At 37.8% G+C, this 25211-nt stretch overlaps 1 protein-coding gene across 6 annotated transcripts in view; it reads right to left on the bottom strand.

The window, feature by feature from the left end:
- ak9 (adenylate kinase 9) overlaps positions 1–25211 on the bottom strand; it is a 154525-nt gene that overhangs the window by 97167 nt on the left and 32147 nt on the right. For 4 of the 6 annotated variants that reach the window (XM_059982957.1, XM_059982953.1, XM_059982955.1 and 1 more), the window contains exons 10-16: positions 21341–21442; positions 14135–14274; positions 12706–12886; positions 9887–10031; positions 8619–8693; positions 3605–3697; positions 2933–3081 (exon numbers count right to left, since the gene is read on the bottom strand). In XM_059982957.1, coding sequence (XP_059838940.1) covers positions 2933–3081; positions 3605–3697; positions 8619–8693; positions 9887–10031; positions 12706–12886; positions 14135–14274; positions 21341–21442 — 885 coding nt within the window. The remainder of the gene's footprint in view (positions 1–2932; positions 3082–3604; positions 3698–8618; positions 8694–9886; positions 10032–12705; positions 12887–14134; positions 14275–21340; positions 21443–25211) is intronic. The other 2 variants (XM_059982954.1, XM_059982956.1) reach the window with 2 other exon arrangements.

Here is a 25211-nt window from a genome sequence, read left to right as displayed (position 1 = left end):
TTCTCAAACTTCAGATTTAAGTTGCTGCCGGTAGTGCTTATCCTCAACTTTATACTTTCCCATATTATGCTTGGTTTTGCCATCTGCCCCATTACAGCCCCTCTTTCTGATCCTGTATCTGCTACTCTTCCTGCTTGAGTCCTTGGTGGAAGGGCTCATCTCTCACTAAAGCAAAATTGTGTTGAATGTCCCAGATGATGAAACATCTGACCATGTCTGGAGAGTGGTGGAGAGTGACCCCAGAATATCTAGACCACAGAACTTCATTCTGGCACATCACAACTTAGCTGTAATGAGGAGAAAAATGAGGAGCTTAGGATAAAGGGTATAATCCTTACCCCTTACACTGCCTGAGAATAAAAGAATCACATAAGCTTCCCAGAAACATGCCATAAGCTACAGGAAATTTCATTGTATTTCTACATATCAGTTAGAAAACTCAGGAACAAAGACCAGTCTCTCATGGTGTAGAAGGTCAAATGCTGTCATGATCACTGTGACCTCTTCTAAAGATGGCAAACCAGTGATGAAATCTGTGATTTGGCACCACAGGTGTCAAGGGACTGGTAGGGGCTGCAGAATTCCAAAGGGCCACTGGTTGGAGGAATTGGACTGGGCACATTGAGGGCAGGCAGCATCTGCAATCATGGTGGACCACCAGAACCAGTGTTGCAGAAAACCCACAGCCAGAGAAGGGTGAGGAGTGGGCCCTCTGGAGAGCCTCAGAGTGCAATACTGTGAATACTTATGTACAATTGTCAAGGGTATTGGCCAGAGCAGGCTCATGTTGTAGGGCCTAATGAATCTAGTTCTCAAGGATCCAGATGTTTGGGATGAGGATCTGGAAGGATAGAATGTTGGGCTGGAGGTCAATATCTATTTCAGCTGGGCATCCACCTTGGTTGTCTCGGAGGTAGGTTGGTAGGTGATGGTAAAGTTGAATTGCTTGAAGCAGAGGACCAACAAGCCTGATGTGGACATACAAACAAGATGGATGAACTCAGCAGGTCAGGCAGTATCCGTAACATCCAGCTTGTTTGTACGTCTTGACTTGACCACAGCATCTGCAGTGTACTTTGTGCAAGCCTGATGTGGGTTGAATGGGCAGGTCTGTTGTATGGATATGATATTCTGGTGGTCAGCTCATATCAGGAAGGGCTCAGTGTTTCTAATCAGCCAATGTCTCCATTCCTCCAAGGCCCATTTAATGGTGTGAAGCTCCCTGTCCCATACTCCATAATAGCAAAGTAGAGTTGAATTTGTGCAAGAAGGCGGCACATGGGTGTGTCTTCCCATTCGATCCTCAGTGGGAGAGATGGCCCCGGCGCCAACATCAGATGAATCTACCTTTACCATAAAAGGTCCAAAATGGTTCAGATAGCAGAGGATGAGAACGGTGGTGAAGCATCTCTTGAACTCCTTGAAAGTGTAGTCCACAGCACCAGACCAGCATATCTGTGAGGCAGGTGACATGGTGAAGGAAGTGAGTAGAGCGACTGTAGTTTCAGATGAAATGGTGGTAAGAGTTGATGAAGCTCAAGAAGCACTGTAGCTGTTTGAAGGAGCTCAGTCAGGCCATTCAACAATGGCGCACACTTTCTCTAGCCTTGGGGTGAAAGGACGTAACCCAGGAAGGAAATGATTGGTTTGAGGAACTGATATTTTTCTAACCTGCAGTATAGTTGCCTTTCAAGAAGATGCTGAAGTATTGAATGGATGTGACAGACATGGTCTTGGGGGGTGGGGTCCTTGGAGAAGATGAAGATGTCATCAAAGATGACAAAGATGTGTAGCATGTCTCATGTAATTTTGCTAATGAAGGCTTGTAAAATAGCTGAACTGTTGGAAAGTCTGAATATAATCACCAAGCACTTGTAGTGGCAACTGAGTGTTATAAACGTAGTCTTCCATTCATCCCTGACAGATGCAGATCAGGTTGTATGTTCTCTGTAGATCCAGCTTGGTGAAGAACTGGGCCCCACAGAGTGTTTCAAATGCGCTATATTCAAAGGGAGAAGGTAGTGGCTCTTAATAGTGATTTTGTTGAGTAGTCGATGCAGGAATGAAGACCCCCATCTTTCTTTTTAACAAAGAAGAATCCTGCACTGGCTGGAGACTGGAATGGGCAAACGAAATTGTGCTGTAGTGCTTTGGCAAAGTCATTCACAGCTTGGGTCTCAGGAAGGGAGATGAAGAACAGTTGACCTCAGCATGGGGTGGTGCACAGGAGAGGTTGATTGTGCAGTATTGTAGTCTGTGAGGTTTCCCTCTTACAGAAAACGATGGATCAGTCACGGTATTCCTATGGGAATTAGGCGACGTCGAGGGTTTCCTCCGTTTTCACAGATTTACAGGGTGAAGTCAACTGTTGTTGCAGCAGGTGGGGTCCAACTCAGCAGTAAACTGGATGACCAGACAAATTGAGGGTTGTGAGTGGAGAGCCAGGGGTAATCTCAGAAGAGAAGAGTGCTGGGTGAGTTGATCAGGAAGAATTGGATGCTCTTTGATGCTCACTTGCACAGGCAATGTGAGTGCTCTGATCATCCCAGACCTCAAGGGATGTATGTCAATGGCTGAGATGCAGAAGAGGTGAGAGGCAGTATCGGTAGGAGATCAAAGCTGTACACACAGAGTCCAGTCTAGAAAGTTGCCTGCTGCACCAGAGCCTCCTGAGTGTGTAGAGTCATCGGGATGTGAAGGAGCTCAGAGAGTAAATCGGACTATGATGCTGGAATGGGGGGCTGGAGGGAGCTTACCAAAGAAGACCCCTTGTTTCTATCTGGCTACTGATTGTATGTGCTCGAACATCTAGCCCTGAAGTTCTTATAAACTTTGAACATTTCCTTATCCTCTGCTATAGCTCAATCCTTCCAAAATATTTCTTATGTGCTTAAATGAAATAAACTAGCTTTTCAGCAATATGCAGTTTTACCTCTGAAATAGCTTTTGCCAATACATCCATGTAGGTACTAATTGGCAATTCCACAGGAGCCTGTAATGCCTTCTCAACAGCCTCATTTACAATTGCCTTTACATCTGGATGATCCTCAGTCACTTCTTCAACTGCTGTTTTTATGGCATCTAAAGAACAAGCAATTCACATATATTCACACACTTCAGAAATTGCAACTATTCAAAATTACAAATAAATTGTTAATGCAATATGTTTTCAGTTATGATTTTTAAAAAAAATATGTGTAAAGTATGACAGAACAAAGATTGTGTATTTTTACATCAGATTTGTATGTCCTGAGATGATTTATTGAACAAAAGTGGATCAGGAGCTTATATTCTTTCAATATACCATAACCATTGTGAACTCTTTAGATACTTCAAAGATGCTTTTCTCATTTGTGCTTGACTTCTTCTTATTACATTTTTGATAATACTTCTGCACAAATTAACAAATGGATGGAAACAAAATAACAGACAATTGAACAAGTGTGAATAAAGATAAATATCAAATATTAAAATGGAGATTAGAAACTACTATGTTAACAAATGGGAGGAAGAAGAACGTTTAGTACAGATGCTAAATATGCATTAAAGAAACAAGCTACAGAAATTAATAAGAATATTATCATTCATTGAAATGTTTACCTACCAGGGTTTACAGATACTGCTGACATGTCTTCTGCAATTGGTAGATATGGATCTTCAGTGATCTCGTTTAATGATGTTTCATTCGCAGCAGGGTCTTATGTTTAAAAAATCAGATACAACAATGGAAACAGTTAGAATTACATAATATTAATACTTTCAAATACAATACATTGGACAAAAAAGCTGCAGAGCATAGTGCATATTTATGAACCAAGATCCCACCATCCAGGTCACGCCTTCTTATTACAGTTACTATTGGGCATTAGGTACAGAAGCTTGAAACCCGACACCAACAGGTTCAATAACAGGTATTTCCATTCAATCTTTCAGTTCCTGAACCAACTGGCCAAAGCTTAATCACTACAGTTTAGCAACACTGTGGTCATTTTGCACTGCAATGAAATTTCTTTGTCCTAATTTTGTTCTTCCTTGTAAAACTTGTGTTTTATATATGTTTTTCTTGTCAATGCTGCTTTTATGATGCTATGTACTGAAAGCACGTACTGTACCGCTAGGATCAAGGACAGCTTCTATCCCACTGTTAATCAGACTCTTGCATGAACCTCTTGTATGTTTTGATGAATCCTGTCCTCAAAATCTACCCAGTTATGATCTTGCATTTTATCGTTTATCTGCACCACACTTTTTTGGTAGCTTTTACACTTCATTCTGCATTGTTCCTGTTTTACAGCTCAGTACTCTGTGTAATAGTTTGATCTGTATAAATGTACACAAGAGCTTTTCACTGGATCTTGTTTCATGTGACAATAACCAACACCAATATCAATATGTACTTGTAATGTTGCTGCAAGAAAGTTCTGCATTGCATCAGCGCATACACGTATTACCTGTGTGTATGACAATAAATGCAACTTTAACTTTTACTTTGTTCTTTTTCAATTTATGTTGGATTCAACTTTGCAAATTAAAATATTTTAATATTTGCTATTAAAATATATTCATTATTTTTAGATGTTGTTTACATATACTTATATAATGTCCAAAGCATTGATGCAATTACAAAGAGTGCACACCAAAAGCTATATTTCATTGGGAGCTTGGGGAGATTTGGTATGTTAACAGACTCCAGCAAATTTCTACAGATGTACCATGGAGAGCATTCTGACCAGCTGGTATGGAGACACCAATGCACTGTGTCAGAACAAGCTGCAGATTTTTTATACTGTAAATTCAGCTAGCTCCAACATGGTTCCCAGCTAGCCTCCCCACCATCAGGGGCATCTTCAAAAGGTGATGTCCACCATGAAAGATTCTCACCATCCACGGCACGTCCTCTTCTCCTTACTACCATCAATGAGGAAGTACAGGAGTCTGAAGACACACACTCAATGGATCAACTTCTTCCCCTCTAACATCATATTGCTGAATGGTCCATAAATCCAGTACCTCACTATTTTGCTCTCTTTTTGCTCTATTTATTTCTATATATATTCTTATTGTAATTCAACAGCAACAACAGAAAACTGATTATTTGAATGCTTCAATTGAAAAAAAACTTCTTTAATATAATGATCTAATTATATCATCCAACTTTGGGAAATGCAGATTGGGTGTTCACTGTGGAGAGCACACATGTTCAGCCCATGAGTGACCTTGAGGAACTAGTTGCTTATCACTTTAATTCTCCAAACCACTTGCAGTCTGGCTTATCTACCAAACTCTACCAATATAAGTTAAGCTTGAAATCTCCCAATATTCAATTCAAAAGCTTTCTCTGTTTGTATCAGATGTGGTTGGTTATGCTGCAAGCTATTAATTGGTAATATTAACTCAGTTTTTCTCTCTCCTGCCTGACTGATGATAATTTTCCAGCCAGTCTTTACAGGTGAAGCAGCACTTAACTTGTAGTTCTTCCAGTCTAACTTACAGCATTCAGTATTCACAATGAGCGCCAAATGCATTGGACAAACCAAAGACAATTTGGATTGGATTATGACATTGAAGGGCATATATGTTCAGCTCACATAGGTGACCTTGAAATTCCTGTTGTCTACTATTCGAGTTCTGTATTTCATTCCCATTCTAGCTTACCCTTTTGTGGCCTCCTTCATAGTTATAACAAACCCCAATGTTGGCTTGAGAAACACCATCTCATCTTCTCTCTGGACACATTGCACCCTTATGGATTTTTATTATATTTGGTGCCATGATGTGCTCTTCCCTGCATTAGGGAAATCAAATGCAAGAAAATCATGTTCTCTGTTTGTAACAGTACAAACCAAGACTGATACTGTAATATTGACTCTCTTGTTTTTCCTCAACTAGCATAGTCTGACCTGCCACTCTGCATTTTCCAAACTCCTACATTCCTTTGTTTATGTCACACTCAGTAACTACTGTTCTGAACAAAGAACCACCACACTCCATCCCAAGTGACCTCATTAACTAGCTGGTTAATTAACTCATTTACATCTTATCCTCAGGATACATTTGGGCTCATCCCATCAGGGACATTCCTTTTGTCCAGTCCATCTATTTTTCACCCACAATGCACTTTTATGCAAACTATTTTTCTCTCATTATGGTCTTTTCAGTTCTGATGGAGGTCTCCAACCTGAAATGTTAACTTTGTTTTACTTTGCTGTTTAACCTGCTGAATGTTTCCAGCATTTCAGAGAATCACAGTAATCTACAGCACATTTTCTCAGTTTATTTCAGAGTTTCAGTCCCTGCAGTTACTATTCTTTTTTTTTGTATTTTCAATTACAAGCCCCAGAAATTCATTGGCAAGTTATCATTTTAGAGGATCTATCCTGGGACCAGCATGTAAGTGCCATTACAATGAAAGCACAACAACACCTCTACTTTCTTCAGTATGTCATCTGAAGCTTTGACAGTGAAAAGTATCCTGACTGGTTATATCATGGCCTGGGATGGAAACCAACACCCATGAATGAAAAATCCTACAAAATGTAGTGAATACAGCCCAGGAAAGGACTGCCCCATCATGGAATATATCTATAAGGAAGGCAGCCACAAAAAAGCAGTATCCATCATCAAGGACTCCCACTATCCAGGCCATGCTCTCTTTTGTCAGCTGTCATCAGGAAGGAAGTACAAAAGCCTTAGGTCCCACACCACTAGGTTCAAGAACAGTTATTACCCTCAACTATGAAGCTCCTGAACCAGCATGGATAACTTCACTCATCTCAACACTGTACCATTCTACAACCTATGGACTCACTTTCAAGGACTCTAAACCTTATGTTCTCAATATTATTTACTTATATATGTATGTATTTATTTTTTTTTTGTAATTGCCATTTGTCTTCTTATATGCATTGGTTGCTTGTAAATCTTTGTTTCTTTGTATGTAGTTTTTCATTGATTCTATTGTGTTTCTATCTATGAAAAAAGAGCCTCAGGGTAGTATATGGTGACATATACATACTTTGATAATAAATTTACTTTCAACTTTGAGAGATTTACCTAATCAGGTCTGTTGAACATACTCAATTTTTTTGCAATATCCTCCACCCTACTATTATCAACAATATTTACTGTTTAGTCTTCACAGTAAGATTTTTTAAAAATATTAATATATTGCAAAGGGAAAGGAGTGAGGAGCCCATGGATAAGGGCAAAAACTTATGGAAGAGGCAGAGGTAGTTTAGATAGACAGGTGAGGGTTTTATCTGTTTTAATCAGATTAATCAGATTAATCCTAATTAGGCAAATCTGTAAACCCAGAGTGAATTACTACCAATTCCTGTAACAGGGAAATTGCCACAGAACCGGTGATGCCCTGAGTCAGTGTCCAAAGAGTGAATCTTACTGATAACTAGGTGCCTGATCTGGATACTGTACCTGGAAGAAATCTGGCACTCATTTTTTTCCATGTCTTTGGACACTTCCCTGACCACTCCTACTCTCTCCTTTCCTCAGTTGCTCTTGTCACTTCTCTTTCACCAGCACAGATAGAATATTTATTTTTAATTATAATTTTTTTGTTTTTGGTTTTAGGCTTGAGCAATCAGATCAATGCATTCCCCTTAATTGAGTGCATTAATGGCAATTAATTTATATCAAATTATTTTTTAAAAAAGCAACAGATCTAATTTGCTGCCTGATCTGCTGAGTTCCTCCAGTATTCTGTGTGTGTTGCTTTGGATTTCCAGCATCTGCAGAATTTCTCATGTTTAAGCCCTGATTTAATTTCATGAGGACAGACTAAAAAAATTGGATGTTTAACATGTGTACTGTTGAGTTAAATAAATGACATAACAAAAATGACTTTTGTTCACATTAGCTTGTTCTGAATCCAAGGATAATATAATTTACTTGCACTTTTAAAAAAAAAATTGAGATTGATTTTTCACTGCAATAGGCAAAATTAATCTATTAAAATTAATTATTAATTCATTAATTTCTTTTCTTTGTTAATTGCTTCTTTTAACAGTCCTTTTAAAAACATGACAAACACAAGTATATTCATATGATCCAGAAATTTGGAATGTTTCATACTTAACAGACAGAAAAATCAAGATTTCCATTTGTGAAAGGATGTACTTGTCGCCAGTAAACAGCTCACCAGATTTTCTACAATTGCTTTCTGCTGCTTGACTCTTCATGAAGTCCAATTAGAAGGCACAAAATTGAAAAGATTACCAGTACATTGGAATAAGAAGAGAATCTCTGTCTGTTTCATTGGAAGGAAATAGTTGCAATAGATAATGGTAGGTCTTGAATAATTACAATATTCTTGAATCATTTTTTGTGTATTTACTTAACCATCTTAATTCTATTTTTGTTTTAATTATTTTTAATGAGCTGTGATAGTTTAATTAGTGTTTATCTTTTTTTTTTACAGATCTGAATGGCCTAGTCCTCTTCTATTTCTTAAGTTCTTAAGTTACTCTGGACGTCATTCCTTGAGTAGTGTTACTTCACTGTTCTGGGTCACAGAAAGTCAAGTGTCAATGGAATTTGAGATGCTCTATGAAAACATAGGAAAGCATTCACAAAAAATGTTTTTTGCTATACTGTAACTGTACCTTTATTACTATCAGCTCTTGGACTTTGAACTCCCTCTTCATTTATAACATCAATTGACAAAGGATCTGCCTCTGCTGGGAAATAATTGTAAAAATATTTATCACTGATAAGAAGACCTTGTCTCTAGGTAAAATGTAATCTTTTTAACATGATGCATAGAATGAAATGAAAAATGTGTGAGGGAAAAAGCATGGTTTCATCTGAGAATTTTCCAGTTAAAGAAATAGATTCCTTGCATTTTGTATCAAAAATATTGTCGATATCATAATCCTGGAATTACTAAGCTTTGACAATATTAAAAGTAAGTTTACTAAATAAATGTCTAAGCTAGCTTTCAAAACAATGATGAAGTAAAACAAAAGAAATCAAAACACATAATGAAACAAATATGAAGATATTGAGTCACAGATTCACAGAGCATGGAACAGGCCACTCTACCCATGCTAAGCAATGTGTACCTATCCAACCATATCCCATCTTCTAGCTCTAGACCCATAGTCTTCAATGTTTAAGTGACTGAAACACTCATCTAGACAACTCTTAAATGCTCTCAGTGACTCTGCTTCCTCCATTCTTTCTGGTAATGCATTTCAGTACCCACAACTCTCTGGCTGAAAAAGATCCCTCTAAATCTCTTACCGCTTACCCCAAATCTATGTACTCTAGATTCATTCACGTCTGATTCGGAGAAAAGATTTCCACAGTCCACCTTATCTATATCCTTCATCATTTTATATAGCTCAGTCATTCCCCTCTTAACCTTCTCCACTCTGGAGAAAAAGACCTACCCTCTCTCATCTCTTCTCACAACTAAAATATTCCACCCCAGGCAAAAACCTACTGAATCTCCTCTGCACCCTCCCTAGTGCTACCACATCCTTCAGAATTGCATGCAGTACTTCATGTGAGGTCAGACCACTTTGAGATGTGCCTGAGATGAACATTGGATGGAGAGATAAAGAGATAAAGGTGAAATATATCAGTCCGCAACTTCAAAACATCTCTGTCCCCATATCAAATAACTAGTAACTTCACATCATTATGACTGGTACCAGTATGCAAACAATGTTGAAGTAGTGAATTTGAAGTTGATTAGGACTGTGAAACAAGTGGTCAATACTTTTAGCAAATACAGGAACTGGCGGAAAAAGAAACAATTAATTATGAAGTTAGAAAAGAACATATTGGGAGTACAATTAAAACAAAAAATCACTGGAAAACTGAAAGTTGGCATTGTGTTTAAAAATTAACTTTTTTTGTTAATTACCTTGAATACGCTCTGGCATCTCCTTTTCCAGTTTATTTTTAACTGTGGCTATTGCTGATTGCAATGTTTCCATTCGAACCATTTCAATATTCTCCAACTTCAGTCTCTCTTGATGTGGCTGTATAAGCTGGGACAAGTCCAGCACCTGAAAGAGTAAACCACTTTTAAAGTTATGTGAAAATATCTAAGAATTCAGAGGAATAATAAACTTGTTGACTATTTCTAAAATGTCTCTTGGCTAGGATGCATTCAAACATCTTAACTGTAATGAATGTTTTGTTTTTTATCCTGTTATGCAACTCTGACATCACTTTTTAAAAATAGGATCTAAATGAGCCTTCTTCTTGTTGAAGGGCCTGTGTTTTAACTCATGTAACTTCTGTACATATATTATGGATTTTTTTTTCAAATCAGGCACTGATACAGCCACAGCAGAACTCCGCGATCTTTCATTATTTGGATAATATGTTTTATTTTTTGCAAAATGGACAGCATTTTCCCACAATATTCCATTTCCAGATACTAGTTACTTAATCTTCTCACATCTCCCTATAGTTTTATTATGTCCTCTTCACAATTTACTTTCCTAACTATCATCATCAAGAAATTTAGCACCTGCACCTTTCTCGTCTTTATTCAAGTAATGAAGGTATACATAAAAAGTCAAGGTCCTAGCTTTAATAACTGTCACGTACCACCTATAACACTTTGTCATTCTGAAAAATCTTCATTTATAACTAACCTATGTTTATGTCAGCAAGCCAATGTGTTAATTCCTACACTACAGCCTTCATTTTCTGCAATAACCTTTGATGTGGCTCCTTCTAAAATGCTTCTGAAAACCTAGGTATAATAGAAATCACTTAGATATGTAATAATGCTTCAGCTATGCAGAAACTGCAAAATCAATGTTAATTTATTATCTATGATCCTTTCTAGTTTAGCTGAAGGTTTAAACAGAACTGAAATAAAAGTTTTAGTTCAAACTAAATTGTAATGCCTATTGTCTCACCCAAGAGAAGGCCCTTAGGGAAATATAATATGGGTGCCAGACCATAAATCCATGTAGATGTATAAGTAAGTCATCCAAGTAGATGATACAACATTTAGTTGGATCTGCACTTTTGAGTCTGCTCTGTCACACAATAAAAGAGCAGATCCAAGTTTCTTCAACTTCATTTTTCCACCCTATCTCCATAAACTTTAATCCCTTACAGATTTAAAAAAATCTATTCATCTCAGAATTGACTATATTCAAAGATTCAGCTTCCATTACTTTCTGGACAAGGAAGTCCAAAAGTTTGCAGCCATTTTGAGAAAATAAGTTTATCCTCAGAAGTGTGCCTTATCTGAGACAATGCTTTCTGAAGGTAAACATGCTTCCCACGTTTATCCCATCCAGTTCCCCAAGAAGCTTATATATTTCAACAAGATCACCTCTCATTCTTCTAAGTCCCAATGAATACTGAACCAATCCATTTAACCATCCTCATAAGACAATCTTTCCATACTAATTCTTCTACTAACTCTTCTCCTGTAATAAGACAACCTAAAATGAACATAAAAGTTAAAATGTGTTCTCGCTGATGCTTTGTACATTGTAGTAAGATTTCTGTACTTTCATATCCTAGCTTTCTTCAAATGAAACCCAGCATTCAATTAGCCTTATACCTGCTATATCCATATGTTAGCTTTATGTTTCATGCCTAAGGACCTTCAGGTCACCCTATGTTAAGGAGTTCTACAGTTTTTCTTTGGCAAAATAAGAATCTGTTATACCATTCTTTCCTTTAACTTCACGTTATATTACATTGACAACTTGTTGCTAACTACTTTAATTATCAATTCTGCTCTGTAAATTGCTTGTACCTCCTCACAGGTTGCCTTCCAAACCTACTTTGGTATTGCCCTTAGTACATTCACTTTCTTCCTCTAAATCAGCAGCTGTGGAAATATCTATGGTCTCTTCACCAATCCCTATGACATCCCTACCTGGTTTTCAGTTGTCTTTCTAAAAATGATTTAGACTTGCTGCTTCTTGCTGTTTGCTATCCTTGCTTATACATTTCCTGTAATGTCATGGACATATATCTCACAAAGCAATTCTTTGTACATCACCCTTTTAAAAATCCCAATATGTATTTCACTTATTACTTTGCTTCTTTCCAACCTATGACATACTTGTCAATACCATTAAAACACATCTATAATTAAATCATTGTACACTCAGTGATCACTTTCTTTGGTATAGGAGTGGAACTCAGCATAGTCTTCTGCTGCTGTAACCCATCTACTTCAAGGTTTGACATGTTGTGCATTCACAGATGCATTTTCTGCACACCACTGTTGTAACTGTCGTTATTTGAGTTACAGTTGCATTTCTGTCAGCTTGAACCAGTCTGGCCATTCTCCTGAGACCTCTCTCATTAACAAAGCACTTTTGCCCACAAAACTGCCACTCACTGGATCTTTTGTTTTGTTTTTGCACCATTCTCTGTAAACTCTAGAGACTGTACTGTGTGAAAATCCCAGGAGAACAGGATTTACTAAGATATGCAAACCACCCTCTCCGGCACCAAAAATCATTCCACAGCCAGTCACTTAGATCACATTTCTTCTCCATTCTGATGTTTGTTCTGAACAACAATTGAACTTGTTGACCATGATTTCATGCTTTTTTGCATTGAGATGGTGTCACATGATTGGCTGATTAGATATTGCATTAATGAGCAGGTGTACTGGTGTACATAATAAAATGGTCATTAAGTGTATAAAAGAATAATGCAAATTAATTGTATGGAGGTTTGCATTTATCTCACCTTTGCATCATACTTGAGTGCAATCAGTTCACAGAGAGTGGTCTTTCCTGCAGATTTTGGACCTACTACTGCAACCTTACAAGCTGTATGAGGCTGAGGAGGAAGAAGGTAGGGTCGAGGATTGTCAAGAAACTTTTTCAAAGCTTCCTCAGATGAAAGAAAATACATTTTGTCCAAAAAACTGCAAAATGGAAGTTATAAACACAAAAGTTATTATTTAACTTGAAACCAAATGGACATAAATACAGTTAATGAATGAAATTTGCTTTAGATTCCTCCACAGAATAGTAAGGATAAAAATCTGATCTGTCATAAATAGCTATATATAATATACAAAAGTATGAAAATCAGTAGACTTCAATAAAGCCAATAAGCTGGAAATAATCAAACCCTTGATATTAATAACAACAGGAATAAGGGGAGATGATTTTGGAGAGAGATTACATATTTGAAAAAAAGACACTTCCTTGTGTCATAGAACACCTAGATCAGGCTCCCTGATTAGCAACCTGATTTAACTTTATAAAAGTCAGCCAGAAACATGGCACAGAAAAGCCAGCAGTAGAATGGAGTAGAACTGCAAATAGGAGTGCTGCACAATGCCCCTCAATGACTCCTCATTGGTTTTCACCACTGATACTTCTGAGGAACAGGATTCATATTCACTTGGAAAGTAATATCCTAATTAGGGGTCAGGTTGCCATCAAGAATTCCATCTGGGTAGCCTCCTGATGGCATGGACATCAATTTCACAAACTTCTGGTAACTGCCCCTCCCCCTCACCATTCCTGTTTCCCTCTCTCACCTTTTTACTTGCATGCCCACTCCCCTCCCCACCCAACCGGTGCTCCTCTTCCTTCCCTTTCTTCCATAGTCTTCTACCCTTTCCTACCAGATTTCCTCCCCTCCAATCAACTTCCTAGCTCTTTACTTCACGACTCCCCAACCCTCATCTCCCAGTTTTTCCCCATCACCTAGCACCTTGTACTTTTTCTGCCCCTCCCCTCACCTCTGACCTCATCTTTTATTCTAGACTTGAAGAAGGGTCTTGGCCTGAAAAGTTAACTGCTTTTTTCTTTCCGTAGATGCTGCCTGACCTGCTGAGTTTCTCCAGCATTTTATGTGTGTTGTTATAGGAAGGACGGAATTGCATTAGAGAGAATGAACTAGATTTACCATATTGCTGGAGACAGTCTGGTACATCTTGGGACATTTATCCATAATTCTAGACTCCTCAGCCAGGTGAAATAGCCCTCATATACAGTGTGTATACAATGTGTATATTCCTCTTATAATAGTGTGCCATAAATAACTTGTTAGATGATTTATGAAGCTGACAAGAAAATCCATTTGAAAAGACATTTTGAGGTTTTAAATTATTTAACAATCATTTCATAAACAGAAATGGATTTTTTCCCTAAAATTGTACCTGGCAGCAAATTGTGCTTTGCCCAAAACAAAATTTCCATTAAACAAAGACACGGGACATATTCGACCCCATTTGCTTCTACGCCAACGGTATCCTGGTGCTGTATATTTCAAAGCTGCAACGGTCCGGAACAGATCATCCTGTTTGAATAAAAAATATATTTTTATAGGATGCAATATTTTCCCATTAAAGTTAAATCCCACCTAATGTTAAGGTATTGAGGTTTTGATTGCTGCCAACAGCAAACAAGAAACAGCCTACCCCAACGCCTTTCAAATCATTGTCAGGGACTTCAAATAGGCATATTTGAAGAAATCTTTGCCCAGTGTTCTCTAACATATCATCTGCAGCACCAGGGGCCCTAATATTCTCAACCACTGCTATACCATGATACGGAAAGCATACCGTTCCATCCCTAGAACGAATTTTGGGAAATCTGTTCACTTTGCTGTTGTCCTCCTACCTGCACACAGGCAGGGGCTAAAGAGCAAGGCTCCACAGGTAAGGACAACAAGGAGGTGGTCTCAAGAGGCAGACGAGTAACTATGGGATTGCTTTGGGTCAGTAGACTGGGCCATATTCAAGGATTCATCAGAGGATCTGAACAAATTCACCATAGTTGTCACAGACTTTATAAACACAGTCGTAGGTGAGTGTGACCTCACAAAATCATTCAGAAGCCCAAACCAAGTGATCTGTAATCTGATGAGGGCCAGATCAGTGGCATTCAGGTTTGGCAAGCAAGCAAAATACAAGAGTCCAGGTAAGATCTCTGGAAAGCTATTTCATGTACAAAGTGGCAATTCTGGGCTAGAATCATTAAAGGATGCTTGACAGCTGTGGTTGGGCTTAAATGCTACCGCCTCTCACAAAGTGAAACCAAGCAACATAGGTGACAGCAAGGCTTCACTCCCAGATGAGCTCAATGCCTCTTATGCTCACTTTGGCTATCAGGAGGGTGAACCCATAGAAAACATTTGGCCCAGACAGGGTACCTGGCTGAATACTAAAGGCCTATGCTGATCAACTAGCTGGAGTGTTCACCAATATCTTTAACCTGTCGCTTCAGCATTCTGAGGTACCTATCTGTTTCAAGCTGTCTTCAATTATACCGGTGAATAAAAAGAATGTGGCAACCTTTCTGAATGAATATCATCAAGTAACACTTACATCCACTGTGATGAAGTGCTTTGAGAGGTTGGTGATGAAGGATATCAACTCCTGACTGAGAAGTGATTTGGATTTGCCTAACAACACAACAAGTTAACAGCAGATACCATTTCATCGGCTCTTCACTCACCCCTGGAACATCTGGACTGTAAAGATGCATACAGCAGGATGCTCTTCATCGACTACAGCTCAGCATTCAATATAATCTCTCCCTCAAAACTAATCAATAAGCTTCAAGACCTAGGCCTCACATTTCCTTCTGAAACTGGATCTTCGATATCCCCACTTGCAGACTCCGGTCAGTTTAGTTTGGCAACAGCATCTCCACCATGATCTCCATCGGCACAGGTGCACCACAGGCTATGTGCTTAGCCCTCTATGCTCTACTCGTTTTATACTCATGACTGTGAAACTAAGCACAGCTGCAATGCCATGTTTAAGTTTGCTGACAACACCACTGTCGCTGGCCGAATCAAATGTGGTAATGAATTAGCATATCGAAGGGAGATTGAAAATCTGGCTGAGTGGTGCCAGAATAACAACCCCCCACTGAAAATCAGCAAGATTAAGGAGCTGATTATTGACTTCAGAGAAGAAAACCAGAGATCATTGAGCCAGGTCTCATCGGGGGATCAGAGGTGGAGAAGGTCAACAACTTAAAATTCCTCGGTGTTACCATTTCAGAAGATCTGTCCTGGGTTCAGCACATAGGTGCCATTATGAAGAAGAAAGCACAGCAGTGCTTCTATTTTCTTAGAAGTTTGTGAAGATTCGGCAGGCCATCTAAAACCTTAACAAACTTCTATAGATGTGTGGTGGAGAGTATATTGACTGGTTGCATCATGGCCTGGTATGGAAACACCAGTGTCCTTGCATTTAAAAACCTACAAAAAGTAGTAGATATGGCTCAGTTCATCACGGGTAAAGCCCGCCCCACCAATGAACACATCTAAATAGATCACAGGAAAGCAGGATCCATCATCTAGGACCCCCACCATCCAGACCAGGCTCTCTTCTTGTTACTGTTATCAGGAAGAAATTACAGGGACGTTAGGACCCACACCACCAGGTTCAGGATGACTTATTACTTCTCAACCATCAGGTTCTTGAACTTGAGGGGTAACTTCACTCAACTTCACTCGTCCAATCACTGAAGTGTTCCTGCAACCTAAGCACTTAATTTCAAGGACTCTTCATCTAATGTTCCTAATACTTATTGCTTATTTATTTAAATATAAAATGGTGCCAGCAAAAAAATGCAACCAAAGGCAATGCCCTTCACAAAATTACTTCTTTCACTTCTTTTTATTACTTATTTCAAATATGGCTCTGCTACGATTGGAGCCTGAGGGTGGATATCAGACCACTGGAAAATGATGCTAGGAGAGGTAGTAATGGGGGACAACTAAATGGTGGAGCAACTGAGTAAGTATTTTGCATCTGTCTTCACTGTGGAAGACACTAGCAGTATGCTGGAAGTTCCAGTTGTCAGAGGTCATGAAATGTGTAAAGTTATCACTACTAAAGAGAAGATTCTTGGGAAACTGAAATGTTTGAAGTTAGATAAGTCACCTGGAACAGATGGTATATACTCCAGGGTTCTGAAAGAGTTGGCTGAAGAGATTGTGGAGGCATCAGTAATGATCTTTCAAGAATCACTAGATTCTGGAATGGTTCCAGAAGACTGGAAAATTGCAAATGACACTCCAGTCTTCAAGAAGGATGAGAGGCAGAAGATAGGAAATAATAGGCCTGATAGCCTGACTTCAGTGATTAGGAAGATTTTGGAGTCAATTATTAAAGATGAGATCTCAAGGCACATGATAAAATAAGATGTAATCAGCATGTGTTCCTCAAATGAAAATCTTGTCAGACAAATCTGTTGAAACTCTTTGAAGAAATAACAAGCAGTATAGACAAAGGAGAATCAGTTGATGTTGATATTTAGATTTTCAGAAGGTCTTTGACAAGGTGCCACACATGAGGCTGCTTAATAAGGTACAAGCCCATGGTATTACAGAAAAGATTCTAGCATGGATAAAGGTGTGACTGATTGGCAGGGGGGCAAAAAGTGGGAATAAAAGGAGCCTTTTCTGATTGGCTGCCCGTGACTAATGATGTTCCACAGGGGTCTGTGTTGGGACCAATTATTTTTATGTTAGATGTCAATGATTTGGATGATGGAATTGATGGTTTTGTTGCAAGGTTTGCAGACAATATGAAGATAGGTGGAGGGGAAGGTAGTTTTAAGAAGTAGAGAGACTACAGAAGGACTTAGATAAATTAGGAGAATGGGCAAAGAAATGACAGATGAAGTACAGTGTTGGAAAGTGTGTGATCATGCACTTCAGTAGAAGAAATAAAAAGACTGACTATTTTCTAAATGGTGAGAATATAAAAACACTGAGGCACAAATGGACTTGGGATTCCTCGTGCAGGACTCCCTGAAGGTTAACTTGCAGGTTGAGTCTTTGCTGAGGAAGACAAATGCGATGTTAACATTCATTTCAAGAGGACTAGAATATGAAAGCAAGGATGTAATGTTGGAGTATTGTGAGCAGGTTTGGGCCCCTTATCTTAGAAAGGAAGTGCTGAACTTGGCGAGGATTCAAAGGAGGTTCATGAAAATGTTTCCTGGTTTGATTGACTTGTCAAATGAAGAGTATTTGATGACTCTGGGCCTGTATTTACTAGAATGCAGAAGAATGAGGGGCAACCTCTTTGAAATGAATTGAATGGTGAAAGGACTTGATAGATTGGATGTGCAGAGGATGTTTTCTATGGTGGGATAGTCTAAGACCAGAGGACACAGCCTCAGAATAGAGGGGAGTCCTTTTAGAATTAAGCTGAGTAAGAATTTCTTTAGTCAGAGAGTGGTGAATCTGCATAATTCTTTACCACATCCAACTGTGAAGGTAAACTTTTTATGTATATTTAAGTCAAAGGTTGATAGATTCTTGATTGGTCAGGGCATGAAGGGATACAGGGAGAAGGCAGGAGATTGGGACTGAGAGAAAAATTGGATCAGCTATTAGGCCACATGGCCTAATTCTGCTCCTATATCTTATGGTCTTCTGGTGTTATACCCATAGTCAATATTCAGGTAAAAGTAAATGCTAAATGCATAAAGTTTTGGAAGCAAGATATGGAAATGTTAACTATCAATGGCATTAGAAGTTTTTTGTGGCATTGAGTTGAAGTATACAAAAGGTCAATATATAACCTAAGGTCAACAAGAATCAATATTCATCATTCTCTGAAGGAACAAAACAAGAATAAGCTGCAAATTTGTAATTTATTTCAAACTGTGGAAAAAGTAAAGCAGAACAAAGGAGTGAAACAGTATGAACAACTTGGTAGGTGCAGCAAGCAAACTGAATATTTTTCAGATTCCTAATAACAACAAAAAAAATAGAACAAGTAATGCCAAGGTTATTTTTAATACACATTACCATGGAACAAATGCAAACAGCTTCCCAGTTAGCACCCAGATAAGTTAATGCTAGTGTCCTACCAACATGTGGAATTTAATCATTCAGTGACTTACTTAAAAGCCAAAAGACAAACAGAGATTTTAAAATCAAAATGTAAAATACAAAATTTAATCAAGTTAAGATACATTAGTTTGTCATAAATTAGCAATTAAGATCACTGTCATTAAAATTTAACTGTGCTTTTCAGTAATCATGAAAAGCCATAATAGAGCTGGAAATAATAGCACAGACAAATTACTGTCGTTTAACGATAAATATTGTCATAGAGGAAGTTTGAAGGGGTGAGGGGAAATAAAGGACACCTGTAAAACAAGATTTTCACACAGAGAATGCCAAGTATGTGTAACAGGTTACCAGAGGAAATGGTAGCTGCAGGCACAATTACAATGCTTAAAAGACATTTGGACATGGACAGGAAGCATTTAGAGCGATATGGTGTAAATGCTTGCAAATGGGGCAGCACAGATGAGCTGTGCTGCAGGGTCATTTCCATGCTGTATAACAGTTTTACGTTTTCTTATGATACAAAACTAGGTGGGATCCTGAGAATAGTGGAGGATGTAAGAAGTCTTAAATGCAATATAGACAAGCTCATTAAGTGGCAGATTCAATAAAAATTGGAAAAATGTGAAGTTATCCACATTATTCCATCTGTAGGACTACACTTGAGTTTTTTGGAGCATAGAAGAACATATCCTATTAAGATTTCCAATAATTAAATAAAAATAAAATAGTTTAAAAAGTTTAGAATTTAAATAATTAAATAAAACTTTCAATAATTAGACAGTACAGGAGGGATTTTGAAAGTCTGATTGAATGGTGGCACAACAACAACCTCTCATTCATCACGACCAAAACCAACTATAGGAAGAAGAGGTCCATGAGCTAGTCCTCAATAGAGGAGGTCAGTAACTTTAAATTCCTTGACATTATCGTATCAGAAGATCTGTCCTGGGACCAGCACTGAAGTGCCATCAGAAAGAAAGCACAACAATGCCTGTATTGAGGTTTGCCCAGAATTGGTATGCCATCTAAAACTTTGACAAACTTCTAGATACCGGAGAGTATTCTGACTGGTTGCATTACAGAACTGGGAACATTAATGCCCATAATAGAAAAATCTACAAACATTGGTTGTTTGTCAATCTTTGTGCGTAGTTTTTCATTTTTTCTTTTGAATTTCTCTGTTCTACTGTGAACGCCTGCAAGAAAATGAGTCTCAAGCTAGTATATGGTGACATATACATAGATTGATAATAAATTTATTTTGAATTTTTAACAGCATTTTCATTGACTTAAGAGGCATGGAGCACTTCTGCCTGGTTGAGGAGTCTAGACTAAGGATATGGGAGAGACTATTAACTGAGGCAAGGAAACACTTCATCTAGGAATCTCTGTTAGGTACATGTTATGCTGCTGCAACTAAGATCTTCATCGAACCTCTCCGTACATGTACTTGTGCTTAATACAGGAAATTCAACTTGAATTGTTGAATTCTCTACCAAAGAGGCTGTAGAGGCTTAGTCATTCAAACTAGAGATCAGTTAATTTTCTAGAAATCAAGATATATGGAAATAATGCAAAAAAATTGCATTCAGACTGAAGATCAGCCACAATCTTAATAGCAAGGAAAATTTAAAGGAGCATATGGCTTAATTGTCCTCTTATTCTGAAGCCACTGTAAATACCTCAGATTTTTCATGTGTTGGGTTGTGCCAAAATTGTGGATTTTCATGGAGAATATTACACTCTCAAATTATTTAATTGACCACATCATTCATGACTGCTTGAGGGTCTCTCAGTTACTTGTGAAATTACTTAACTTCATCTATTTGCATAATGTTTTAATAGTTAATAAGCTATTTATCATCCCTGTTATATTTCATTTTCAGTTTACAAATGCTCCTAGAATCCTCTTCTGAATTTATTTCTTGAATTAGAATTGTTCCTTACCTCAGTGGTAATGGTAGAGTGAAGAATAGGCTGAGCGATTGACTACAAGGTGTAACAAATTACAGTTCTGCTGCTTTTCTACAATACTTATACTATAGATGTACAGCTTTGAGCTGTTTGACAAGTCATTAGCCTGACAGCAGAGCCACACAAGCTGATGAAGATTGCCCTGATTGCGGCATGGTTGATCTCTCCACAACTGTACAAATTTGGTGGGGAAATATCCGGGGCCATCAAAGAAGGATGATCAGCTAAGATCAAATTTAAGAACAGAACCACCATTTTAATATCTCTTGTTGATGGTCTGAATTGTTCATGTGAATTGTGCAGAGTCAATAAGTTCAGAGAAAAATTTTCACACAGACAAATAAAAATAACATTCCCCTTTGTGTTTTTGTAGTAGTCTTTATAATGAGTTATGATTTTTTTGTGTCAGTGATCTCCTTATTCTGTTACTGGCTTGAAATGTTTTCTCATTGTCAACAGGCTATTGATGTATGAACAGTGAAAAGAATTAAGGATTCTTAATTCAGTGAAAAGAATTAAAGAGAAAATTAGTTAACTTTTTTCCCCTGACAAGATTACTCACATCCTCAACTTCCTCTGGAAGAGCTTCTTCCTCATCATCATGAAGAAATTGTGCTGTTGCCGTTGGTTGTAGACCCATGAATTCCAATTTATACATTAATGACTAAAGGGCAAAAGAAAGTACCTAAGTAACATTCTGAACAAATTGATCTTGTTTAAAATACTTCTACAAATACTCAAAAATGGCTGCAAGGAGAAGAGAGTTTTAGGAAATGCACTGTTGTAAATTTGTTATGAATTGAAAGCTGGGATTTTAAAGTAATTTTTCAAAAAACTTCAAAATATGCTCTTTAAAATGTAAACCTTTACAAAAAGAAAATGCTCATTTAAAGAAAACCATTGTCTAGAATAGGGGAAATTCATTCAAATAAGGAATACTGATTACAATTATTTCCAAAAATAGTTAAGAGAAAATCATGTTGCACAGCAGCTGGTAAAAATGAGCAGCAGCTAAAACCTCTAATTTTGATATTATATTTAATTATTTTAGGTTATTAATGCAGAGTAGAAGTATTCCAGGCACCTGGGGCTGTTTTATTCATACTCTCCAGTCTTCTAAAAGTAATTTATCCAAGAATAAGCTTCCCTAATTTACTAAGTATCATTAACTCCTCTCATCCATGACTGACTCAGGAGCAAGTTCAGCTCTAAAGACTTAAATAAAACATGAAGACTAACATTTCAATGCAGTAAGAGGCAGTGTAGCATTATATGAGATGCATCTTCTGAATAGAAATATAGCTATCATTTCATATGGCACTATTCATAAGATCACCTTCTGGCAATTAAATATTCCTCAACTTCTATATCAAAAGTACATTATTATCTGTTTATTAATCTGCGTATGAACTTGCTATGCACAAGCTGACATCTGTTTATCTACATTGCAAAAATGGGTATACTGTATATCAAAATGTACTCCATGAATATTTGGAGGCACCCTGTGGTTATGAAAAGTATTTTTTTTAAATCTTGGCTCTATGACTCCAATTACACACTTATCACAATAAGACTTTAATATTTTTAAAAATCTGTAAGTTTGTTATCTTCAAAATCTAATTAGCAATATCTTTTACTTGTTTCACTGATAGAGCTTCAATAATTTGTTCCCTAAAAATAGCATTTTACCCTTTCTTACCATACCAAGTCATCAATGGATTTTGCACTAATTGCCAAAAGGGTCCTTGATAAAGAGATGCTTGAAAAGGCATTAAAATGGTTTACATCCCAAATATGTCAAATGTTAAAGCCCTTAAAGCCACCAGTAACTCACAATATGGCTACCAAGGAGATAAAGATTCCAAAATCATCATCTGGATAATCACAGACCACAATGAGATTGTAAAATATTGTAAAAAATGTGTTAATTTACATTTGTTTTTTCATTTGAATTCTGCTCATATAAAGCTCTGTGCCTGTGATACTGCTGCAAGTTTTTCATTGCATACACGTATTTGTGCATATTACAATAAACTTGACTTTGACTGTTTGATCATAGGCTGTGACCTAGAACTCAATTTATGTTGGTAAGAGCAGAAATGCATCATGAAATGCACATTTGAAAGAACATCACATGCCAAACATAACCTTTGGCTCTACCTTATCCTTAATTATTCCATTGTACTGCTAAACAGTTTTCTTCAAGCCACTTCAGTTAACCAGTCATCTGTGTAACATCAGGAACTGTTTATCAAATGTCCCTATGTTTCCTGATACACTTCTCAATGTTATTCTCCAGTTTCTCTGTAACTTTACCACTCTCTATCTCTATATACAGCTACAACTGTTGTGCTCCTCCAATTCTGATCACATGAAAATCCTCAGTCCTAATCTTCTCTATCCTTAGACTTCTCCTTGCTCCTTTACATTAATCCTGAAAATCTAACTCTTTGTTCAAAGAATTATCATTTGGCATAATAGTATCGCCAAAGAAGTAATAATTCAAGTCTGTTCCTAAAGTGGAAAGGTTCCCTCCTCCTATGTTTAATGTTTATAGATCATGAGAAAAAATGATTGTCTATACCACATTTCCAGGAAGCATATAAAAAGCAAGGTGTGATTAGAAACATGTGTGATCAGATGCTGGAAATCTGATACAAAAACAGAATATCCTAGAGATACTCAGCAGATCAGGCAGCATATGTGGTGAGAGAAATAAAGCTAACGTCACAGATCAATATTCACTAAAGTAGGTGAATATCAATTTTCCTGATTTGAACTCTTCTGCCTTTTCCTAACCCTAGTGCTGTGATTATTTCCATTACTAACACTTTTGATACCTTGGTGTCAAATTCTATTTGACAGCACTCCAATGAAGTTTTGTAACACCTTTCATGAAATTATAACAGCTGTTTAAATACAAGATGTTAAATCTGGAGGTACTGTACACTTACAGTGAAAGCAAATGGTTGGGGCTGGGCACTTCTAAAATGGTGGACATCATTTGAAGAAGATGGTTATGGGCGAGGGGACAGAATGTAGCCAAAGTATTTAAAAATAGCATCATAGTGCAAGAACAAGAACAAGAAGAGAGATAGAAGTAGCCTTTGAAATATTGGTGGAACAATATGGTTGGCGACTGTAGAGGGTCAATCTCCAGAACAGATCATTTTAGCACTATCATGTAATTCACAGCAATGGATCATAGAGAGATAAAATGTTTGTCAAAAGCCTGGTGTTTGTTCTTTGGTGAAGGTTGGTTACCTACAGAACAATTACTCCACTCTCTTCAGCAGGATCTATGACAATGCAAGGACTGAACATAATGGAGAAGACTAGGAAAACACAGAGGGAGGGAGCAAATGAGTGAAATAGAAAAATGGAGACAATTAATGTTGCACGAACGATAAAGAAATGACCTAGAAAGTACAAGAGGCCATGAAACATTTCCATCCCCTTAATGTTCTGGTCATTGGGAATCATAGACATATTTTTTCTCCACTGGTGCTGCCTAACCACTGAGTATTATCAGCATTCTCTTTATTTTAATTTGTTTTCAAAACATGATTCAACTAAGCACACTAAAGTACTCAGCATTAATGCTCTACTTGGTATTTGCAGACATTTCTAACCTCTCCCTACCTCAATCTGAGGTTCCCACCTGTTTTAAGAAGGCCATTATCATCCCGGTATCTAAGAAAAATAAGGTAATATGCTTGAATGACTACCACCCAGTGGCTTTGACAGCCACTATCATGAACTGCTTTGAGACCATAAGACATAGGAGCAGAATCTGGCCATTCAGCCCATCAAATCTGCTCCACCATTCCATCATAGCTGATCCCAGATTCCACTCAACCTGCTTTCTCGCCATATCCTTTGATGCCCTGACCAATCAGGAAATGATCAAATTCCACTTAAATATACTTACGGAATTAGCTTCAATGGCAGTCTGTGGCAGAACATTAAATGGATTCACCACTCTGGCTAAAAGAATTACTCCTTACTTCTGTTCTAAAAGGTTGCCCCTCAATTTTCAGACTGGGCCCTCTGGATACCCCCCCACCATAGGAAACATCCTCTCCACATCCACGCTATCTGGTCCTTTCAACATCCAATGGATTTCAGTGAGATCCCTACGCATTCTTCTAAATTCCAGTGAGTACAGAACCAAAGCTGCCAAACACTCCTCATATGTCCCCTTTGTTCCCTGAATTATCATCATGAAACTCCTCTGGACTCTCTCCAATGATAACACATCCTTTCTAAGATATGGGACCAAAACTGTTGACAATACAAGTGCAGCCTGACTAGTGTCTTAAAAAGGCTCAGCATTATCTCCTTGCATTTATATTCTATTCCCCTGAAATAAATGCCAACATTGTATTTGCCTTCTTTACCACATAGTGGAAACCAGCATTCTCTCCATGGAC

This window comes from Hypanus sabinus, chromosome 10, assembly GCF_030144855.1.
Source record: "Hypanus sabinus isolate sHypSab1 chromosome 10, sHypSab1.hap1, whole genome shotgun sequence".
Lineage (NCBI taxonomy): Eukaryota > Metazoa > Chordata > Chondrichthyes > Myliobatiformes > Dasyatidae > Hypanus > Hypanus sabinus.
This window is presented reverse-complemented; position numbering and strand designations above follow the sequence as displayed.